Source organism: Centrocercus urophasianus, unplaced genomic scaffold, assembly GCF_019232065.1.
Source record: "Centrocercus urophasianus isolate 14NV4802_14NV808 unplaced genomic scaffold, USGS_Curo_1.0 seq_21, whole genome shotgun sequence".
In the NCBI taxonomy this organism is placed as follows: Eukaryota; Metazoa; Chordata; class Aves; order Galliformes; family Phasianidae; genus Centrocercus; species Centrocercus urophasianus.
In genome coordinates this window covers 18,189,221-18,210,617 of record NW_024884767.1, presented here as the reverse complement: position 1 = coordinate 18,210,617, position 21,397 = coordinate 18,189,221, and the positions used below count along the sequence as shown (strand labels likewise).

General features: G+C 36.8%; 1 protein-coding gene across 13 annotated transcripts in view; it reads left to right on the top strand.

Moving 5' to 3' along the window:
• PPIP5K2 (diphosphoinositol pentakisphosphate kinase 2) overlaps positions 1-21,397 on the top strand; it is a 53,875-nt gene that overhangs the window by 5,358 nt on the left and 27,120 nt on the right. For 12 of the 13 annotated variants that reach the window (XM_042822992.1, XM_042822990.1, XM_042822988.1 and 9 more), the window contains 14 exons: positions 4,528-4,930; positions 6,382-6,577; positions 7,277-7,367; positions 8,274-8,359; positions 11,194-11,348; positions 11,829-11,930; positions 14,959-15,120; positions 16,143-16,264; positions 17,739-17,840; positions 18,346-18,432; positions 19,289-19,364; positions 19,454-19,563; positions 20,535-20,620; positions 21,268-21,393. In XM_042822992.1, coding sequence (XP_042678926.1) covers positions 4,787-4,930; positions 6,382-6,577; positions 7,277-7,367; positions 8,274-8,359; positions 11,194-11,348; positions 11,829-11,930; positions 14,959-15,120; positions 16,143-16,264; positions 17,739-17,840; positions 18,346-18,432; positions 19,289-19,364; positions 19,454-19,563; positions 20,535-20,620; positions 21,268-21,393 — 1,645 coding nt within the window. In that variant the 5' untranslated portion in view covers positions 4,528-4,786. Of the gene's footprint in view, positions 1-4,012; positions 4,038-4,527; positions 4,931-6,381; positions 6,578-7,276; positions 7,368-8,273; positions 8,360-11,193; positions 11,349-11,828; positions 11,931-14,958; positions 15,121-16,142; positions 16,265-17,738; positions 17,841-18,345; positions 18,433-19,288; positions 19,365-19,453; positions 19,564-20,534; positions 20,621-21,267; positions 21,394-21,397 lie in introns of those variants that run through there. The other variant, XM_042822986.1, reaches the window with a different exon arrangement.

Here is a 21,397-nt window from a genome sequence, read left to right as displayed (position 1 = left end):
ATCCAGCCTTGGTATTTCCCAAATTTACTTAGACCACAAAGATTAGCATTCCAGGAAAAGCCAGCATCAAATCCGCTCAACACAGCAGCAGTGGTCTGAACAGACATGTAAAAGAGGCTCAGTATTAACAGCTATGTTATGAATACTAATAAAAGCACAGACAAGTCCTTTAAAAGAGAAAGTAAAGCATTTAACTAACACCTCTTGGATGTAGTGACACCTATCAGAGAACAAATACTACCTTCACTGAATTCTAATGGATGGTAATGGAACAGAAATTGAATAAAAATGCTTCTCATCTGTTATCTCAAGGTTAAAAAAAAGAAAAAAAAAAAAAAAACCACACATCATACAAGAAATAGCTACCAAATGCTTATAAACCAGGAACCACTCAAACATTCTTCTTTTGGGAATGCCATGAAAACTACAGAACACTTTTGTGACATCTTAGCATTTAGCTGTACAACAAGTGTCACTGGTGCTCATCTGTTACATCATTCTATACATAAAACAATAGAATTACAAATGGCTTGCGTTGGAAGGGACCCCAAGGATCACCAAACAACTAGAAATCCATTATGTTTCATCCAACTTAAATTAAGCAGGGAAAACCTGAACAGTTTCCATACCAATTTTCCAGGTTGTCTCAGTGAGGTGTCAAAAGACTTCTTCCCATTACAGCTGTTGCAACTACCGTTTGCATTAACAGCATTAACAACAGCAAAAACATTTGCCTTACTGTAGCTAAAAAGCATTTTGTCTGTTTAGAACTTCAATTCTGCAACCCAATTTAAGGCACAAAAAAAGCACAGAAGGCTGATGGTTTGTTGGGTTACTGGTGGTGTAGAAAGTACAGTAGGGGGTAGCAGAAGTGAGATGGAAAGGAGAACAAACTGGTAGTCATCTGCATTCTGAGAGCTGACAGCACTGATATGGGATCTGCAGGGGTAAGAGCCTAAGCGCTTCAAAAATCTGCCAAAAAACAGTGACACAATGAGAATTATAGTAAAAAGACAGTTATTCAGCTTCTCTGTTAGTTGCTTTTAGTAAGCCAATTGGTTGTACCCAAAAGCCTAGCAGAGCTCTCTGTCAGGTTAAAAGCCATAACTGATGTTACAGACAGCTGTGAATGTGCCAAAGTCTTTGCTTACAGGAACACTACAAATATTTTGAGCAGTGTTCCAAAAGCATTCTTGCTTCAGGTGCCTTCTCCAAACAGCAATGAAACACCTCTCTGACAGTCCTTCCGAGGTAGCTGGGACTATTTCAGAAGAGAGTTCCATCCTTTTGCTCTGCCATTGTTGTTTCTAAATGGTATACAATTTGAGAAACAGCAATAGTAAAATTATTACATAGTAGTTTCTGCATTTTTTTTTTCCTATCTCAGCTAACTATAGATGTGTTGGAAGGCTTCTGTAAGTTATTCGCTGTATTCACAGTTAGTTACACTCAGATTTCTCTTTCCATGTTACTTTCCTTGGGCTCTTGTTACTTTACGCACCATGGGAATGGAGTAAACTCCTCTATTTTTACTGTAGCCAAAGTATTTGAAGGGAAAGAGTTTCAATTCCAGTCTTTTAAAGCATTTATTCTGAATATAAATTATTTATATCCCAACCCAATTTTATGCTAACGAGAATGGCCTGCAGCATCTGCTGTCTGTAAGATAAGCTGCTATCCATCAGTAGTCAGAATGCCAATTTATATGCAATTCAGTGAGTCCATGAAGTAATTTGCAAGAGCATCAATAGCTTTTTTTAATCTTTTGTCTTTGGTCCTAGTTTTACAAACTGTGTGGAAGCTTTGGGGTCCAGTGTCAATAGTAGATGTCAATTAAGTAACCTACAACTGGATAGCTTATGAGTGAAATTGATTCCAAGATTTCTTTCACTTGTGTATGCTCTCCTTAAGATTGCAAGCTGCCCTTCATAAAAATCATAGAATGGCCTGGCTTGAAAACGGCAATAATGATCATCTAGTTTCAACCCCCTGCTGTGTGCAGGGTTACCGACCACTAGACCAGGCTGCCCAGAGCTGCATCACATGCATTCTCTTATCTTTTCAGCTAGGAAGTAATCTGTATTTTGAGCTGGTGTTCATATAGCTGTGCCCAATTACTTCTGAAAATTTTATCTCTCTTTCCCTGAAGAGAAACGAGAACAGCAGTTGAAGCTCTGCCAGTTTTCATGGCATTTTATATTTTTCCAAGTTGCACATTTTATGTATTTGGGATAGGAAGACGTCTGTATTCCTAAGAAAAAAAAACATGGACTTCAAAGTCATCGTCTCCTTCCCTCTAGACTTACAGACTTCTTGCAGTAATGTTGAATATAAACTTTTCCACAAGAGTTGGAGGAACTTGTGCAGTTGGAAACTATGTGATGACTAAAAGAGTTCTCCAAACTAGTGTCTCCGAAGTCTTGGTAGAATGCTGCATAGGACACGTGGGTACAGAAAGGTAGATTTATGCCTTACAGGATAGTTGCTAAAAGATACCAGTTGTGGAAAAGGCACCACCTTCAGAGGGGTGGACAATGCAGCTTACCTTGCAGAAAATGTTAACTCTGAAGAGAGTAGGGTGGCTGCCCATAGTCTGCTTTCTGCGAAGCTCTGCTTGGCAGGTTTACTTCCTGCCACTGAAACCAGCAACTGCTCTCCAGATTCTGAAGAATGCAGAAACGCACTAAGTTTCGGATCTGCTGACAAGTTTAGTTTAGTGATTTGTCAACAAACGTGCTTTCTCTTCAGTATTTATTTTAGGTACCTGCTTTGGGAAGTGATCTTTTCAGACTGGAGAAATCTGGCTGAAAATCCTCATGAAGTAACTAGTTGTTAATTGCTTGACTGCGCAGCTTCTCGTGCAGTTGCAGTGTGCATTGCAGGAATATGAAGGGAAGAGAAAGCCTACCTTTTCTGATGACCTTCTTCTTATCTGCTTCAAGTGAATGTTTTTCCTTCTTTAATAACTTTTTCAATCTTAAGGTTTCCTCATGAGACATTTGTTTCAAAATTACATCGTCTGGCTAGGGAGAGAGAAACAGACAAAACTGCTCCAAGGGGAACTCTTAAACTTATTTTTCAGGCTCTACCAGGTGGAGATGTTTTGTTTTGTCAATCTTTAATGCTATTTCAAAATTTGTATTACTTGCCTGTATCTGTTCGCAATAACCTTTGCCTTTCTGAAGCTTGCTGGAATTATGATTTAGACACCTTGTTTTCTCCACCTTTTTGTAAACAAGGTTGATTTATTGAAACCTAATTTCTAACTCTCACAGGAGCAAGGTGATGCCAGGTGTTTGAAGTTTTGTTTTGTTTTGTTGCTTGAAGGACAGATAGGTACAGTTTAGCAGGATAAGAGAAAATAATCTTTTATCAATGAAATTGAAAGAGCCTTTTGTCAGTCTGGATCCTTACGTACCTGTTGTTCAAATCTCAGCTTCAGAGTCTGAAACAGCTGTTTTGTTTATCCATGCTTAACCTATTGCTCCCTCACAGATCCTTTCTGGGTAACTTTTGCTCCATTTACCACCCTCTTTCTGAGGAAGCTGAATGGCTGATTACTGTTGGAATTTACTATTGCTTCACATGGTTCATGGAACAGTCATTTTGACAGATATTTAAAGATAAATTCAGTTCTGCTGAGACATCATTATTGAATGGCACATAATGATCTGTGTAATGGGCAGTCTAAAGCATCAGATCAGCTTCTGAACAACTGCTTTATTAATATCCTAAATAACTGTAGTAGATTATAATTAACGGCATAGAGCTGTGCACAGCTTACAGCAAGAAGAGAATTAGCAATTAATATATCAGAAGGCTGGATGCTGGGTTGTTGTTTCTGTAGCCAGCTTACTTGGTCAAGAATTTATTTTCATGTGACTATTGGAAAGTTACAGAGTGCTCTCTTCACTGTACAGTGCTGCATCAAAGTGCTTCTGGTAGAAGGCAATGGTAGTGCATACCTCTAAATATTAGCTTCCAATGTGAAAATGAAACAGTGTTTTGCTGGAAATAAATATGCACGTAGTATCAAGGTAGCACATTTTGCTTTTAATCTGATGATCTGCTTTAGAATGGTTTGAGTGGCAGCTTTACTCCTTTCAGATGGGGTTTTATTTGCTTGCTGTTTCATTTGATCAGGAAACTTTGGGGGAAAACAGCTGACAGAGAGATAGAAATATTACGACGAAAGAACAAAAATATTTAACATATGGTCTCAACTTTACTCTTCTGAAGTTAGGAAAAAAATGCAACTGACGGCTTTACTTTCCTGAGTTATATTGTCTGTTTTTAAAATGTTGGTCAGTAGTTTGAAAATCTCTGGAAGGTATTTCCAAAATACTTTTTCTCTAAAGACATGAGTAAAAGCAAATCCTGTACTTTGTAGCATTTCCTTTCTGATGTTTTCCTCAGTGGTATATAAATGTTCAAATGCTTTTTATAAGTGAGAGGTTTATTTTTGTGTATCTTTATCAAGTGTGTGAGTTTGTTTGTTTATTTGGATTTTTTTTTTCTTTTTTGTAGGTTCAGAAGCAGTAACATCTCAGGGAAGCAGTAGCCTGTTGTGGGTCTCCTGAAGCAATAACTTAAACCAGTCATAAGCAGATGATACCAGGTTAATGGTGTTTGGTTCATGTCACAGTGCCATCACTGTGGCAACACCGCTCAACAGCATCAACAAGCCAGGGACTTCTGCACTCCCAAGTCACTAGGAAACATGCCCAGCATCTCAGCTGCCAAAGTGACTGCAGTCTCAACATAAATATCTGTAGATCTCTTAGCCATGTCTGTTAGTGCAACAGAGAATGATCCTCCTAGATTCTTCGTTGGTGGAGAAGATGGAGAAGAACTGTTGGATTCAGCCAGATCTACGGATTGTGAACATTTCTATGACCATGGGGAAGAAGAGGAGGAAGAATATGACTCGGTATGTACTGTAATGTGTGTTATTTGTATGCTCTCTAGCATTGTTTTACTTTGAGATGATGTTAGATTACAAAAATGTAATACTGAGGTGATGTTCTGAATGGGGAGATAATGTTCATAGTCAATGATCTTGTTACTTATGTTTGGAAATGTGGCACACGTGGGAAATAAATGTACCTTGAATTTAGAAGTAGATGTACTTTACCTTATTGCAGTTTCAGATCAGCTGAGCTTTGCAGGCCTGATTAAGCCTCTGTTATCGAGCTTGATGGCCTAAACTTTCATTGTATTTATTTATATAATTAGTTGCAAAAAAAATATGGATAATTTTTCTTTAGTGTATGTTGTCAACTGATGCAGTGTCCTTTTTATCTTCAGTTTGAACAGACTCTTCATATCTCTTTCTTCATCATATTGTTTTCATTAAGACCAAATATGCCTTTATTTTTGTTTCTTATCTTGGTATATAGAAAGTGTTCGGTTAAGGTTAATCTTATGGCTTAGTACGCTCTGCAAGTTTAATGAAATGGGTTGTATTACCAGGTCTTTGTCCAACTCTTAACTTAATCATGAGTTGCCATATTGTAGGATTTTTTGCTGAATTTTACTATTTTTTTACTCTATAACATTCCGCTTTGGGAAATGTGATATTAAATTTTCACTGACTGCAAGCGTGTCTAGGAAGTTTGAAAGCAAAGAAATGTTAACACAACATTTGACAGTGATTAAGCTTAACTGTGGAGTGCCATGAAGTACTGCAAGATTCATAGCTCAGACTGTTCAGTGCAATCAGTGTACTTTAAAGGAAAGGTAATTGCCTACCTTTTAAAGAGCTTTCATTTGCAATAAAAGGTTTTGTACTTAGTCTATTTCTCTCTTTTAAAACAAATAAATACATTGGCTGTTCTCTTATGAATACCACCAGTGAAGGTTGTTTTTATGTTTTGTTTTTTTTAAAGCCTCACAACATGAAATAAAACAGACTATAAAGAAGAGGTGCATAGACAGCTTCATTCTGAAATACAGACTAGTAATTCTTAGCTTTAATTTCCTTTCTTATTAGGTAATGAGCTGAGAGGCCTTGTGACTATGAGATTTAAAAATATTAAACATTTTTATTTAATTATTTATTTAAAATATTATAAGAAATTAAATATTATTTAAAATATAAAATATTTAAAATATTAAAATAAAACATTATTAAAATATAACCATTATTTAAAAACAAATTGCTGGTTAATTTCACAGGAAGTTATAGCACAATTTAATTTCTAGGCACATTTTTCATAAGGATGCAGAGAGACATGTTGTCTTATTGCAATGTTGTCTTCTAGTAAAAGCTAGCTTAGAGGTAGTAAGTGAATTTTATCAGAAAATGCCTTCTCTAAAATTGTGCTGCTCTAACACAATTGCATTCTGAGAAAACCCAATATTTTTTCCCCTTCTCTTCAGCCACCAGAAAGACAGATTGCAGTTGGAATTTGTTCAATGGCCAAGAAATCAAAGTCTAAACCAATGAAAGAAATTCTTGAACGTCTCTCCATGTTTAAGTACATTACTGTTGTAATATTTGAGGAAGATGTTATTTTGAATGAGCCAGTAGAAAACTGGCCATTATGTGACTGTCTCATTTCTTTCCATTCTAAAGGTAAATATTTTAATAATACCATAAAAATTTTTGACATCTAAATACTTTGTTCCTAACTGTTGTTGTTGCTGGGTTTTTTGCCTGTCAAAATCAGTAGGTTATCCTAGGAGTTGATTACTTCTGTCTTTTTAAACATCAGTTATATTACTAATTGATGCTGTTTTAATTCCTTGAGAAAGTACTGTCCGATGTGGTATTTTAAAGTAGCTATTCTTTTTGTGAAACCAGTGGAAATGATAAGGAGTGTTAGACCAATGCTTACTTTGTCCATTAATTCTCAATGCGTGTTCTTCTCTCTGTGGAGTGTTGGCTCTCTTGAGTTCATCTATCTGTGTTAATATTTACCTTTTTTTTGTGGGTTTGTGCAGTGAGCCTAAGATGACCAAGTGAAAGTTTAAATTTTATTTTATTTTATTTTTAATTAGGCTAAAGTAATAGAAGCCTAGTTCTGGCTCTAAGAAAATAGAGGGAGTCTGGAGGAGGGAATAGAAGTCAAGATCTCTGCTTTAACCAGTCTACACTGAAATCAGATACAGTTTTGTGATCATCTTAAGGAAATGTTAGTGTTATCTGTAGCTGAGGGAGGAACCGTACCCCCTTTTATGCCATAAGATTTCTAACTAAAGCTTGAAAAAAAATGTTCCAAACTGTTTACTGGTGTTTTGTCTTGTAGTTTTAACTTATTTCTTAATGTTTTAGGATTTCCACTGGACAAAGCAGTTGCCTATGCAAAACTCAGGAATCCATTCATAATCAATGACTTGAATATGCAGTATCGCATACAAGACAGGTAAGCAGCGATTACCTCTAAAAGTACATTTCTAAGTTGGAATATGAGGATTTGTTGGCATTGCATAACACTGCTTCTAATGTACTGTACAGTAGAAAAAATAAAAGCACAGTGAATTTTGTTTTCCTAATGTGCTTCTAGTTTTCAGTGATATGCATTTAGATGTTCTTTTTCTTTTAACACTTTTATTTTGGTACTCTGAAGGTTACCAAGGTTGTAATTGAGTAAAGTGTTAGTTTAATGTGTAGCAAATGTGAAACTTAAGCTTTGGAAAAACTAAGTGCAGCATAGATACTGATAGCAACCATACAACCCTCCATTTGTAGCTTACTTAAGGAATTTATTTTTTTTTAATGTTCCATGGGAACTTCTGGGAGTTGTTAATATTAGGAGACTGTGTGGTCATTCAGAGTCAGTTTTCTTCTGGGGCTTTGATCATGCACAGCAAATAGTAACAAAACAATAGCAAACAAAGTACATTAACACTGGACACTTTGGACAGTGTGTGGAGTTGCTATTTTAGATGCCTTTATTTGTTGTCATGCATAAACATTTTCAGTCTCCCTTCGTGTCTTTGACAAGAGAGCTATTAAAATTGTTTCTCTTGTCAGAGTGGAGAGGACAAGACTGGCACAGCAAATGGCATTCTTACTGCTACTGGTGTGGTCACCACAAAGGAACCATTGTGCCAGTGACCTTTAAAGTATGCAGAAGTACAGTATTAAATATATAATAGTAGTATGTTCACTGTGTAGTGGTGGTTTTTTTTGTTTTGGTTTTTGGTTTTTGGTTTTTGGTTTTTTTAGATAACAGTTGTATGTATTTTCCTGCTCCCTTCCTCATGGTCTATAAAAATTCAAATACTGTCAGGTTTTGCTGTCATGCTTTGGAACCTTTTTCTTCTAGGAGAGAAGTGTATGGTATTCTTAAAGCTGAAGGCATTTTACTTCCTCGTTACGCAGTTCTGAACCGTGATCCAAACAATCCACAAGGTAAAAATTGATTACAAAACTGTTAACTAATGGCACCTCTTTGTTTCCACTGGTGAGTGGTGGATACATAGCAGGAAGCTATTTCACTTCCTGGAGGATTAATTCAGTGCCTCAGAAATTTCTTATGCAATGCTTAAGAGTTAACCCACAAACTTAGTTTTGCTGCTTGCCGCCAGGGAAGTGTGAGAAACAGAAAAGACATTGACACTGTGTAAGCCCTGTTCAGTCATACTTCAAACATGCATGTGTTTACAATACTTCTTTGATCACAAACCCAAGGCATAGCATTGTATGACTTCCTATGAAGTTCATTAGCTCTGTCCCCACCAAAACCAGTACAGGTATGCATCTAAAAAGTTGCGGTTCTAAATTACGGGTTCGCAATCTTCTTTTAGCCTTCACAGACCAACTAGAATACAAAGACCTTCCAGCTTGCACGGATACAAAAATGTGTCACTGTGGAGAGCAGTGTTCATGAACTTAACATTGCCCACAGTAAACAATAATTTCAGTTAGGCACTGGCAGAAACTACTCAGGCTACTGAATGCTTTCCTTTGTAGAATAGAACGGATTAGTTTGGTTAGAAGGATCTACAAAGATCATCAGATCCAATTGCATGACCTCTTCAGGGCTAACCAGAAGTTGAATGAATTATCCAAATGTCTCTTGCACATGACAAAGCATGGAGCACAACAACTCACTAGGAGGCCTGCTGGACAACCCTCATGGTGAAGAATTTTTTCTGTGTGTGCACTCCGAGCCTCACCTGTTGCTACTTTGTGCCGTTCATGTGTGTCCTGTTACCGATTACTGGGGAAGAGGAACTGACACTTCCCTTTGTGCTTCCCTTCCACGGTGGGCTGCAAAGAGCAATGATACTTTATCTTGGCCATCTTTTTTGCAAACTGGACAACCGAAGTGCCCTCAGCCTCTCTTTACGGGACGTGCCTTCCAGCCTTCTTGTTAGTTTTGTTACCCTCCTCTGCTTACAAGGTCCTTAACGTCTTTTGTTTTATAGAGCCTGAAAATATGTGCGGTATTCAAGGTGTGGCAGCCCCAGTGCTAAATATAGCAGAAGAATCATCTCTTTCAACTGACTGACTGTGCTGTATTCAGTGCATTCCAAAATGCATTTTGCCTTCTTGGCTGTAAAAGCACGCTACTGGGTTTATGTTGAGCTGCTCTCAGCATCACCCCCAGGTCACTTTCTGCTGAGCTGTTTTCCAGAACTTGTCTCCCAGCTTCTACCCGTGTCTGGCATAACCTCAACGAAGCTGAAGAACTTGGCATTTTCCTGTGTTGAATTCCATTCTATTGCTGACTACTCAGTGTTCCAATCTATGTAAATTCCTCTTGTTCAGCTAGGGAATCAACAGCATCTTTTTGTTATCACTTGCAAACTTGCTGAGGACACATTCTATTCCTGTGTCCATATCATTGATAAAAATATTGAGCAGGACTGGCCCTGGAATTGAGCCCTGGGGAACACTGCTGCTGTCCAGCCACTGAACAAGTATACAGTTCGAACTGCACCATTGAGCCAAGTCATTGCTCAGTGTAGTGTCCACCTGTCTTCAAAGCTGGACAGCTTTTACAGAAGGATGCTGTTTGGGGTGGTATCGAAAGTGTTACTGAAATAAAAAAAAGCACATCTGTCCCCTTCTTTATCATGCAACCTTATCATAAGATCAAGTTATTAAAGCAAGACTTTCTCTTCATGAGCAAATAAACAGATGTATAAGGGGAAAGTCAAATCTGCAGATAATGTGCTCTGAATATCAATTGCAAACAGCAAACAAAAAGATTCATTTATTGTATGTTGAGGTAGTTCTCAGCCTCTTGAAAATATTGCATCTAGCACCACAGTGTTTGCTGTTTGGCTGTCGTACCTCTGATGTTTCAAAAAAGAGCTCTAAAGAAAAAACAAACAGCTGCGGGTGATTTCACACTGATGGGCAGCTCTGCTCTACCATGCTGCTCTCTCATCCTTCCTCCTCAGCAGAAATGGGGAAAAAATATGATGAAAATAAAATGGTCATGGGATGAGATAAGAGTAGGGAGATTATTCACCGTGTATAAGCATGTGCGAAACAGATGCAGTTTAGGGAGATTAATGTAATTTATTGCCTGTTGCTAGCAGACTAGTGCAGTGAGATCAGAATGCTTATTAAAAGCATTACCTAATTCTTCTGCCTCACACCGTTCCCTGGGCAATGCAGGGGAATGAGGGCTGTGGTCAGTCAGTCCATAACACTCCATCTCTGCCACTCCTGCATGGTCCCTTTCTGTTGCTCCACTTAGATTCCTTCCAGAGCATGCCATCCTTCCCCATCTGATTATGCGTGGGCTTCCCACAGCCTGCAGGTCTCCTGGCACAGCTCTGACACAGTGCTGTACCAGGGGCCCACCCTTTCAGGCGGTGGGGGGACCCTGTTGGAGCAGCTGGAGTGGTGCTGCTCTGAAACAGCTGGGCTCTGTGAGCACAGATCCCCCTCCAGCCCACTTTCCACCCCTATTACCAAAACCTTGCCACATTAGCCTAGTGCCCTATCTTAAAAGCTTTTTTTTTTTTTTATTTTATACATGCAAAATCTGGAGGGAAAATTTCCTGTGTGATGCCACAAGAATCTACAGAAAGCCTAATAATTTAACACAATTGAGGTGTGGTACAGCAGGTGTTCAGCAAATGTTGATTAAGTTTTTGTGCATTAATAACAAAGCAGTGAACCAGAGGTTCACAATAGCCTTTTTATTTCAACCTCCAAAATCAAGTCCCTAATAATTTTGTTCCGTGAAAATATTATTACATCTGTTGTTTGCATTGTTTCTTCAGAATGCAACTTGATTGAAGGAGAAGATCATGTGGAAGTGAATGGGGAAATTTTCCAAAAGCCTTTTGTAGAAAAGCCAGTTAGTGCTGAGGACCACAATGTTTACATTTATTACCCAGCATCTGCTGGGGGTGGAAGCCAGAGGCTTTTTCGAAAGGTGAGGATAGCACGCTAAGACTATGGAGATTCCATCATGTTAAGTGACTATTTTCTTGGATATGTTTTAATGACTATAAAAAAGGTGACATTAATTGATGTTGAATTTGAAAGCTAGTCTAGCTTCCCTCCCCTGCCCCTCCTTTTTTTTTTTTTTTTTTTTTTTTTTTAAAGGTTGTAGATGACCAGCAGAATTGCTGAGTATGACCTGCCATTGTAGGGGTAGCAGCAGATCAGATAAACGTTCTTCAAGGAAACCTATAGAATGACTGAAGACCCCTGTTCTGTTCAGTAGACGTTCAGCAGCTGCTAATACTTACAGTAGAAGAAGCATACGTTATCAGTGCATTTGAGTTTGATCAAAACCTACTTGCTATGTTTGGTACGGGAAATGTTTTCCCAGTATAGATTTGTTATTTTAAGGAGTTTTGCAATTTCTCAGTAGCTTTCGAGTTTATTAATAGAAAAATATTTGTTTCAGATTGGCAGCAGAAGCAGTGTTTATTCCCCTGAAAGCAGTGTGAGAAAAACAGGCTCCTATATTTATGAGGAATTTATGCCTACGGATGGCACAGATGTGAAGGTATGATAACTGCGTATTCTGACTTATATTTAAAGCACTAAAGTACTCCATGAATTTCTCAGTTTTAAAGATAAAAGTAAATCATTGTGTTGAGGATTAATTTTAGTTAAGTTTTGATAGAGTTCATAAGAGAAGAATGACAGTTTTATCTAGCTAAACATAGTACTTACAATATACAGAAGTTGGGTTACGTCACTGGAATCTGGTGCAGGAGGCTTATGTAATGTAGAAGCACCAGCACTTCTGCAAAAGGATTACTCATCCCACAAAGACAGCATGCGGAGACAAATTAACATTCATCAGTTTAATAGAGAGGTACTCACGTTAATGGAAGTGGCTCTCAGGTACAGTGTCTGCCCTGGAGTTTCCCCCAGCAGATACTGATGGCGACAGACCTGCAGAATGCCCACACTACCTTTTAGCACCATGGCGTATTAACTGCAGGCAGTTTCCCAGGCTAACACAATTCCTTTCTTGTGAGTTGGTCTCCTATTCAGGCCATGATCTCTATTTTTCCATACAGCTTATAACCTGACGCTTTTTTTTTATAGTATTAGTATCGTGTATACTTTTCTGTATGAACAGACAGATACTGTCCAGATGTTTTGTTTAAATGTTAAAAAAAAAAATAATCTGTAGCCGAGATACATTTTACCAAATAAGGTATTCTTCTAATTAATAATCAAAAGTTATTAAATAAAATGATATGAAGTTGGAAAAGTGGCGAGTTGTGCTTATCTGTAATTATTTTTACTCTTTTGTTTATTTTCTAAATAGATATAAAGATTAAGCATCATAAAAGAGTGAAAAGCAGTAACAGCACAGGTTCCACCTATTGGGATTGCCTGCTTTGTGTTAGTTCTGGCTGTTTTAAGCCCAGCACTGAACAAGTATAATGAGTGTTTTACCATGTACATGAGAGATCACCATATTTAGGCAAAAAGTGGAAGTTAGAGTATGTGATCTAATCCAGTCTTATGCCAAATAAGCCCTTGAGAAACTGCAGTCAACTTCTTCCACCTGGAGATACATGAGAGTGATGCTAATTTTTTGTTCGCAGGCAAATCCCCCCCTTCCTAAAGATGTTCTGCTTAGTCTTCAAATGATTTTAGTGTGGAACACTTTAATCTGAGTCTACGTAAGAGCTTTACAATATGTTTCCAAGGAGAAAAGTTTATAGGAACTTGAAGAGATGCATATGACTTGAGGGTGCAGCCTGTTTTGACAGCTGTTAAATGGTAGACATCAAACAGCATCTACAGACTTGAACACCGTGTGTAAATAGTGGATTTATTTTTTTTAATAACGAGACTGTCAGCTTTATGCTGCAGTTTTATCCAGCTCATTTTCGGCATCTGTTTTCCGTCTTCTAATCTCAGCTTGCTAGCAGCCTAAGTATTGCAATTGTCATTCAAACAGGAGATTCTCATTCAGGTCTTCAAGCATATTGATAATATTTCCTGATATCCAACCTGAATCTCCCCTGGAGAAACTTGAGGCTATTCCCTCTCATCCTATTGCTAGTTACATGTGAGCAGAGGCCTGCATCTTTCTACAGCAACCTTTCAGGCAGTTGTAGACTGATGTGATGTGTGTAGGAGATGTGGTCTCCTCCCATCCCAGTTCCCTCAGTCACTACTCATAAGACTTGTGCCAAAGGCTCCTCATCAGCTTTGTTGCCCTATTTGATACATACTAAAGACAAAACCATAAGGTACTGTGACCTAGCATTAATCTTGAAAATCTTTCCTTTTATTTACCTGTATCAGTGCTGTCCTTAGTGAGGAGAGTCTCATGGAAGACGTAAATCCTGAAAGGTGCAGAGCTCCCAGGTAGATGTGTCTTCCTTTCATCATAAGCGGAGGCAGGAGTCATTGTCTAATACACATTTGTTACGATCTCTTTTTCAAATGATGTCCTGCAGGACTTTGCATCTAGGAGCTGTCTAAGGAAGCATAGCTGCCTACTACTGCTCCCTTAAATTGAACACAAAAGGAAAACCTGCTAGAGACTAGCCATATTTAATATACATACTCTCAGTATCACTTTATAATCTCACATTGTTGAAGGCATTATATGGATAGAAGGAATGTTGTCAGCTTAGACTTCCAAAATCATGCAGAAAGATATAGTCACAGCTAGTGCAGTTTCTTCATCTAAACCAGGCCATTACTCTACTTTGTAAGAACTAAGAAGTTATCAAGAGTGTGGCAGTTCTCATGACAGCACTCTTCAGTGTTGTTTGAAAGTGGTTATAATGTTTGATAGCAGTCATCTGTTTTACCTGAGCACTTTTTTTTGGTCAAAGATTAACAGTCTTATTTTCAAGTACAGTAACAGTGTCCTATTTACTGAGGGCTGTTGAGTGTTTTAATGCACAAGCCCAGCTACTTGATTGAAGTGAGTATTAAAATTGTAGCACAGGAGGTAGTACAATCATTCTCTCAGGCTGCTGTCTTGTAATGCCAAAACTGGGCAGATTGTCGCTTCGTTCAGTCTTACCTAAAATATGAAAGTATTTTTTTAATTAATCATTTAGTCCTGCCACCAGGACTGCTGATTCTATAATCAGTGGAGCTCAAATTATTCTTGAGTTAATCTGCTTTCCAAGTACTGCAGATGATTTGAAGAAAAAAAACATTCTTTACCTTTATGTTGCCATAATTAAGGAATTGATTTTTGTTCATTAAGTTTTATGTTTTATTTTCTTTACATGTGCTTCAGCTTCATCCTCAATGGCCTCTAAATAATGGGTGCTCTCTGAATGCCATACCCTTGAGAAGGGTACTTCAGAGCAGAATTATCAATAACAACTGCTAGTATCTTCACAGAATCATAGAATGTAAGGTTGCATAGGGTCTCTGAAGGTCATCAGGTCCAAACCCCATGTGTAAAAAGGGACATCTAGAAGAGACTGTGCTGTGCGATTGCAGTGATTATCACATCTGAGATAAATTCAGAAGGATGTATGGATAAGTATGATGTAACTTAATTACACTGAATCAGGAGTTGTTCTTTTTCAATAAAGGTGTACACAGTAGGTCCTGACTATGCTCATGCTGAAGCCCGGAAGTCCCCAGCTCTTGATGGTAAGGTAGAGCGGGATAGTGAAGGAAAAGAAGTGAGGTATCCAGTCATCCTGAATGCAAGAGAGAAGTTAATTGCTTGGAAAGTATGCCTTGCCTTTAAGGTAAGCTGATTACTTTCCTATCTGATCAAACATTTAATGCTAATTAATTGTTTACTACCTGAAACTTCTGTAGTGTTTAAATGTCCAAAGCTAGCAGTGATATTGTATGCTCTGTGCCCCTGATAGGGCATATTTTAGACTTTGAGCAGAAGATGAAAAGTTGAAGTTCCACACTGATGTTTTTTTAATGCAAAAAAAAAAATCTTTAAATGCAGCGAGAAGTTCTGGATGTGCTGCTTTTGCATGAGTTTCCTGTATGTTTCCTTACATGTTACTCTTGTGCTTAGCTAGTCCACAGTGTGTCTGTTGTATGCATAACCATATTAGTGGTTTCTAATTAGGGAAATGCATCTTCAGTAGTCAAGTTTTTGCTGCTCTTGTTACCTGGTGTCTGCGTTGGGCTTTTCTTTATTCGAAGTGTTTGGTAGAGTCCATTTTTGTATAGTTCTATGTTTCCTGTATTAAAACTTCATTCAGTCTTTTCTGTCCTTTTCAGACTTCTTATTGAAAAGCTGTCTTTTAGTCCATTTCATAAAGGGTTGCAACCATGGTAGTACACTAGAGATTGTGGACAACTGTTACCTAGCAAAAGGGACTTTGAAATTGCATTTAATATCTTTTACTAACAGTATCAATACTAAGTCTTTGGCAAGACTATCCTATCAAATTTAAATTTGGGCAAAAATGTCTTTATTAATGTTTTATCATTTCTTGCCTACCGCTCTTAAAAACAATGTGTAAGGGGAAACTCTACTGTCCAAATGGGAACTTGTAAGTCTATAATTGCCTAAGCTATATATTTTGAAGGCTGAGCTTGTGTGCGTGTGAATCTGATGCAAAATACTGATTCTGCTGGGGTCATGTAGGAAGGTTTAATTCAAGTTGGGGGTACAAAGTTAATAGGTAAGAAGATGTTTACATGTTGAGCGAGCCTGACATGGAATTCAAAAGAAGTTTTAAGTGTAAAGTAAGAAAATTTAAGGAAAGTGATCAATGACTTGAACTTTTATTCTTAAAAACAGCAAACAGTTTGTGGCTTTGATTTGCTGCGTGCTAATGGACAGTCATATGTCTGTGATGTGAACGGCTTCAGTTTTGTGAAAAACTCCATGAAATACTATGATGATTGTGCTAAGATACTGGGGTAAGAGTTTATTGATTTACTTCAGGAGTTTTGCCTCTTCAGTGTGTAACTATAGATTATATACTAGTTACTCCTTATTCCTAAGTAATTATTTAAAATTAATTATTTAATAAAATAAGTAAGATTTCGGATAAGTACTGAAGAACTAAGAACTGTAAATAAATCATAAATCATCTAAAACATCTGAGTGTTCTGCGGGTGCTGAAAGCTAACTAAGTACCATGACAGGATTAGTTTTTTAAAGGTAGTTGAGATTTTTTTCAAGTAGAGAAGTACCACTGCATAATTGTGCATGCTGCTATTTAGTACGTGCCCAAATTGATTTGTTTTGTCCTTGATCTGAAGCTGGTGTGTATGTATGTATTTCATACTCTTATATCCAAGTGGATGTAGTATTTATCATACTATGTTTCCTTTGTTGTACTGAAAGCAGGAGGAGGCAGAACAGTAGATCAAGCAGAATTGTACTGAACTTTATAACAGTGAAATGCAATCCTCAAATAGGACTGATCCTACTTTGGCCAGCTAAATTGCTATCACAGGGAGATTGCACTGATAAGATAGAGAATGACCTTTCTCGTTATCAAATGGTCTGACATCATCCCTAAATTGAGGAAGAGATAAGGTAAAATCATAGTTAACGATTGTAGTCCTCTTGTTTTAGGCCATTTTTTGAGTTAAGAGTTAGAATTCTGAGTTCTCAATTATTTAAGCTGCTGTAGATGTTGAATTCTCTTAAAAAAAAGTTTTCCTACCATTTTTTCCTCATGTTTACATGTAGTATAGTACAGTACATGTAATACAAAAAAGTAGATTTTACTTTTCTACCTTTTTATAAATGAAATCTTGAGTAGTTCTAATTCAAGATGTACATTTTTTCTTGATGCTACTGCTTTTTAATGTAGATATGAATTTGAATTCAATATATTTTGATAAAATACTCGGAAATAGAACATTAGCAATATATAATAAACTCCTGTATGCGAAAGCAGAGTTATCATTATTTAGTTAGGTTATTCACATTTTTTTCAACTTTTTGAGAATTGATATTATCACTAAGGCTACCAGTTACTCTTTGATTAGCACAGCTTGCTGATTTTCAGGGATTTTCAGTTTGATAATGGAGTCAGATATCTGAATATTTAAATAAACTAGACCAACCTGTTTCCATGGAACAATTTTAGGAACTGGAATTCAAAGACTGAAGTTTCTTAAATATCCTGTGCTGTTAGGCTAGTATTAGCTCTGTTGCAATTTTAGTAGCTTTACATTATTCTGTAATTACATTTTTGTGTGTACAGTTAGAAAAAAAGCACTTGTTTTTCCCTTTAGGAGAGACATACTGTGATAAGTACTCTAAAACTACATAGATAAAAATGCAAATGTATAAATATGTTTGTTATGGAGTGCATGTGTGTTTTGTAAGATCTTCTCTAAACTTTTTTTTTTTTTTTTCTTTTTAATTTTTCTGTAGAAATATCATAATGAGAGAACTTGCTCCCCAGTTTCAGATACCATGGTCAATTCCACTGGAAGCTGAAGACATCCCTATCGTGCCAACCACCTCTGGGACAATGTAAGAGAATAGTAGCAACACCTGAATTGTGGAAAATCCTAACATAACTCTTGTGTGCATTGTTTTTTCTCTTCACAAGGTGTACCCATTTTGATGAAAACAAGGAAGGAATCACAATTGCTATGCCAGCAATCAGAATTTCTGATCCTTAGTCAAGCTGAGTATAGAACAGCAGATTTTCAAGTGTAGCATCCTTCTGTGCATAGCTTCCTTCACTGCTAATCATTTTTCCAGCACCAGCTTAATATGCACTTCTAATAAACATGCTCTCTCATTTAATGAACTTCAAAATCATTTTAAAATATTACACAAGTAGTTACTCAAGTCTTAAAATCAATATGTGTATTTTATACTTCACATCACTTTCAGTTAACCTTATATTCTTGCATATCCTTCTTTCACTTTTGTAGTTATGTCAGATAGTGACAACTTTGTCAATAGTTCTGATTCTTAGTGGTTTTAATAATAAATAAAATTTCATTTATAAAATTGTGAAACATTACAGGATGGAGCTTAGATGTGTTATAGCTGTAATACGTCATGGAGACCGAACACCAAAACAAAAAATGAAAATGGAGGTAAAACATCAAAGGTAAGTTGAACTTCGATAAAAGCGCGTTTCTTGGGGATATGCAAGCAATGAATTAAGCAGGAAGTCCATCGTATAAGATATTCTTTGTTCTATTTTTTCTGTAGCTGTTGTCTTTCCACCTAATAAACAAGCATGAACCTCTTTATAAGGGGACTGTCAGATTAGGTTTTCAGACTTCCTTCATTGCATTGCTTTGTAAACAGTCTTGTTTGACTTTAATGTTAATGAAAATATATTTGTTTCCATACATTTCTTTGTGAGTAATCAATAGAGAATATTTCTGGTTCACCGTTTGACTTTGACTTCTGACTTTGTTTTTATTGTTTGTTTTTTGTGTGACTTGCTTTCTTACTGCAGTGCTTTTTTGTCTCTTAATTTTGTCAGTTTGATTACTGTGTATTTCTGGTAGATACCAGATACAAAGTGTCTGAAATTAGATGCAATGTCTTTATCTCGTATATTCACATCTACTTTAAATATACATGAGTGTGTGTGTGTGTGTGTGTGTGTGTGTGTGTGTGTTTGTGTGTTTATCTTAATTCTGTTGAGGATTGTTCTTGAAGGTTAAGGTGAATCACTGCTGTATATTCTTTCCTTTTTGTGTTTAACACTTAGCAACTCAGTAAGAGAATGTTTTTTTGTACAACAAAAATTTCTCTTTCTCAAATTTCTCTGAAGTATTGAGGACTTTCTTGAGAAATGAGATTTGAATAAAAGATCACTTGAGCTGTTCAAATTTGAATATGCTTTTCAAATAATGCAAAGCTACTAATCTCAGGCCATTTAAGGTTTAAAAGCTATGTGTTTGACAAATATAGTAGGTTATTAAATGCTTATGTATTTTCTTTTCCTAAAGATTTTTTGATCTCTTTGAAAAATGTGATGGATATAAATCTGGAAAACTAAAACTGAAAAAACCAAAACAGCTGCAGGCAAGTTTGTCTCTATTTTCTTGCTCTAGTGTTTTATGACAAATAGAAAATAGTCTGTCTTAAATTAGTCCTTTGTTTGCTTTCTTTAGGAAGTGCTTGATATAGCAAGGCAACTCCTTGTGGAACTTGGGCAGAACAATGATTCTGAAATTGAGGAAAGTAAAGCAAAACTTGAACAGTTAAAGACTGTGTTAGAAATGTAAGTGTCTATTTGCAGTCTTCATAGCAACAAAGACATATCTGTTATTTTGACCTGTTTGACCAGTTACAACTCAGCGGCAATGATTATCAACTATGTAATGTTCATGGGTCTTCAGAGAACAAGAAAGAATGTCCTGTTTGACTTTTTGAAGGAGACTGAGCCCTCTCTGTGTTTTCTCATTATCTTTTTAATGGAACTTACTGTTTAATCCATCACACATCTCAGCGTGCTTTCTACTGAGGTTATGTTTTTTGTTTTGGTTTGGTTTTTTTGCATGCTTGAGTACTTGAGTGTAGGGTTTGCCTCTTAGCTGTGTGTGGTGTAATGAAGTTTCTTGGAGCCTGTAGGCTCTAAGACTTTCACTGTCTTCAACAAAGTGTACAAACTGAGGATTCCAAAAAATAAAGCTTTGCATATGAAGCCTGAAGTATTTAATAGAAGGAAATAAAGGCTTCAAGGTTTGTTAATATTCTGGGGTCTCAAGACACGGTGGAAGATAACTTTAATTTTTAGAAATTGGGACAAATAGAATTAATTATTCTTGTAATTTATGAAGATTACTTAAAATACTGAGTTTTACTTGAGAACTTTTCGGGCTGGTGAGTGGCCATACACACTGCCAGATCAGATTCTGTGTACTGATGGCTAACATAGTTGTAAATTGCTCATGCAGTCTGCAAATGCATAAGCAGTTTTATTTTCACTTCTATGCTTGGTATGCTGAAAATAAGTAGTGTATGATAACATTTGGAAATGTTTCATCATGTAAGGTTTATTAGGTATGTAGTTTCATGTGCTTCATGAATAAGGCTTAATTTAAGATTGCACTGCGAAATGGTGGTCAAATGCTCAAATGAATGGCCAGTGTAGTTTTATTACTGTTTCAAGAGCACAGCAGCTTTGAGTTTGTACAGGAGAATATTTTTTTTTCTCTTTTCCTTTCTCATTTCACCCTGTTTCTTCTTCAGGTATGGGCATTTTTCAGGCATAAACCGCAAAGTTCAATTAACGTATCTTCCTCATGGCTGCCCAAAGACTTCCAGTGAAGAGGAAGGTGTAGTATTACTTTAGTGTATATTCACTTAAGAGCATATGCATTTACATATACTAGTGGTATAATGTCTTGACATTAAGAAGAAGCAGTATGTTGATTTGAATGAATGTTTGTGCTGATGGCAAATACTCAGCAGTCTCTAACCCTACTGAATCATACACCTAAAATTATGGAGTAAATTTACATTACAACACTGTTTTTTTGTAAAGGAAAACGGGGAAGGAGCTTCAGTTATTCACCACAGATGGTGTACTGGAAGAAAGATGAGAAAATCCTGCTTATTATTTACTGCTGTCTTTAAAATTTTTTGAGCTCTTTCTGATCGTTGTTCCACAGTCATTAACTGAAATAAGCAAGCTGGGGTATTTAAAATCTTTTCTAATTTTTTGACTCAGTATTTGTTTTAGGTTTCTTACTCAGTATTTTTCACCTATTTTTTCTATGTAATGCGATTATTTCAGGTTTCTCTGTTAAGTGCCATTTTAGTTCTGTGGTTCAGTATCTTCTTAGTGTTAGAAAGCTAGTAAGGATTCCTATTGTTAAAGAGGCTCTTTACTAGCCTTCATAGTTCCAGTATTTTTGTTTATGTGCAAAAAAAAATTTACAATATACTTCTCTACTAAACTCCTCTCTCTGTGTTTAATTAGATAACAGAAGAAATGAACCATCCCTCCTACTGGTTCTAAAATGGGGAGGAGAACTGACCCCTGCAGGCAGGGTTCAAGCAGAGGAGCTTGGAAGGGCATTCAGGTGTATGTATCCAGGTGGACAAGGTAA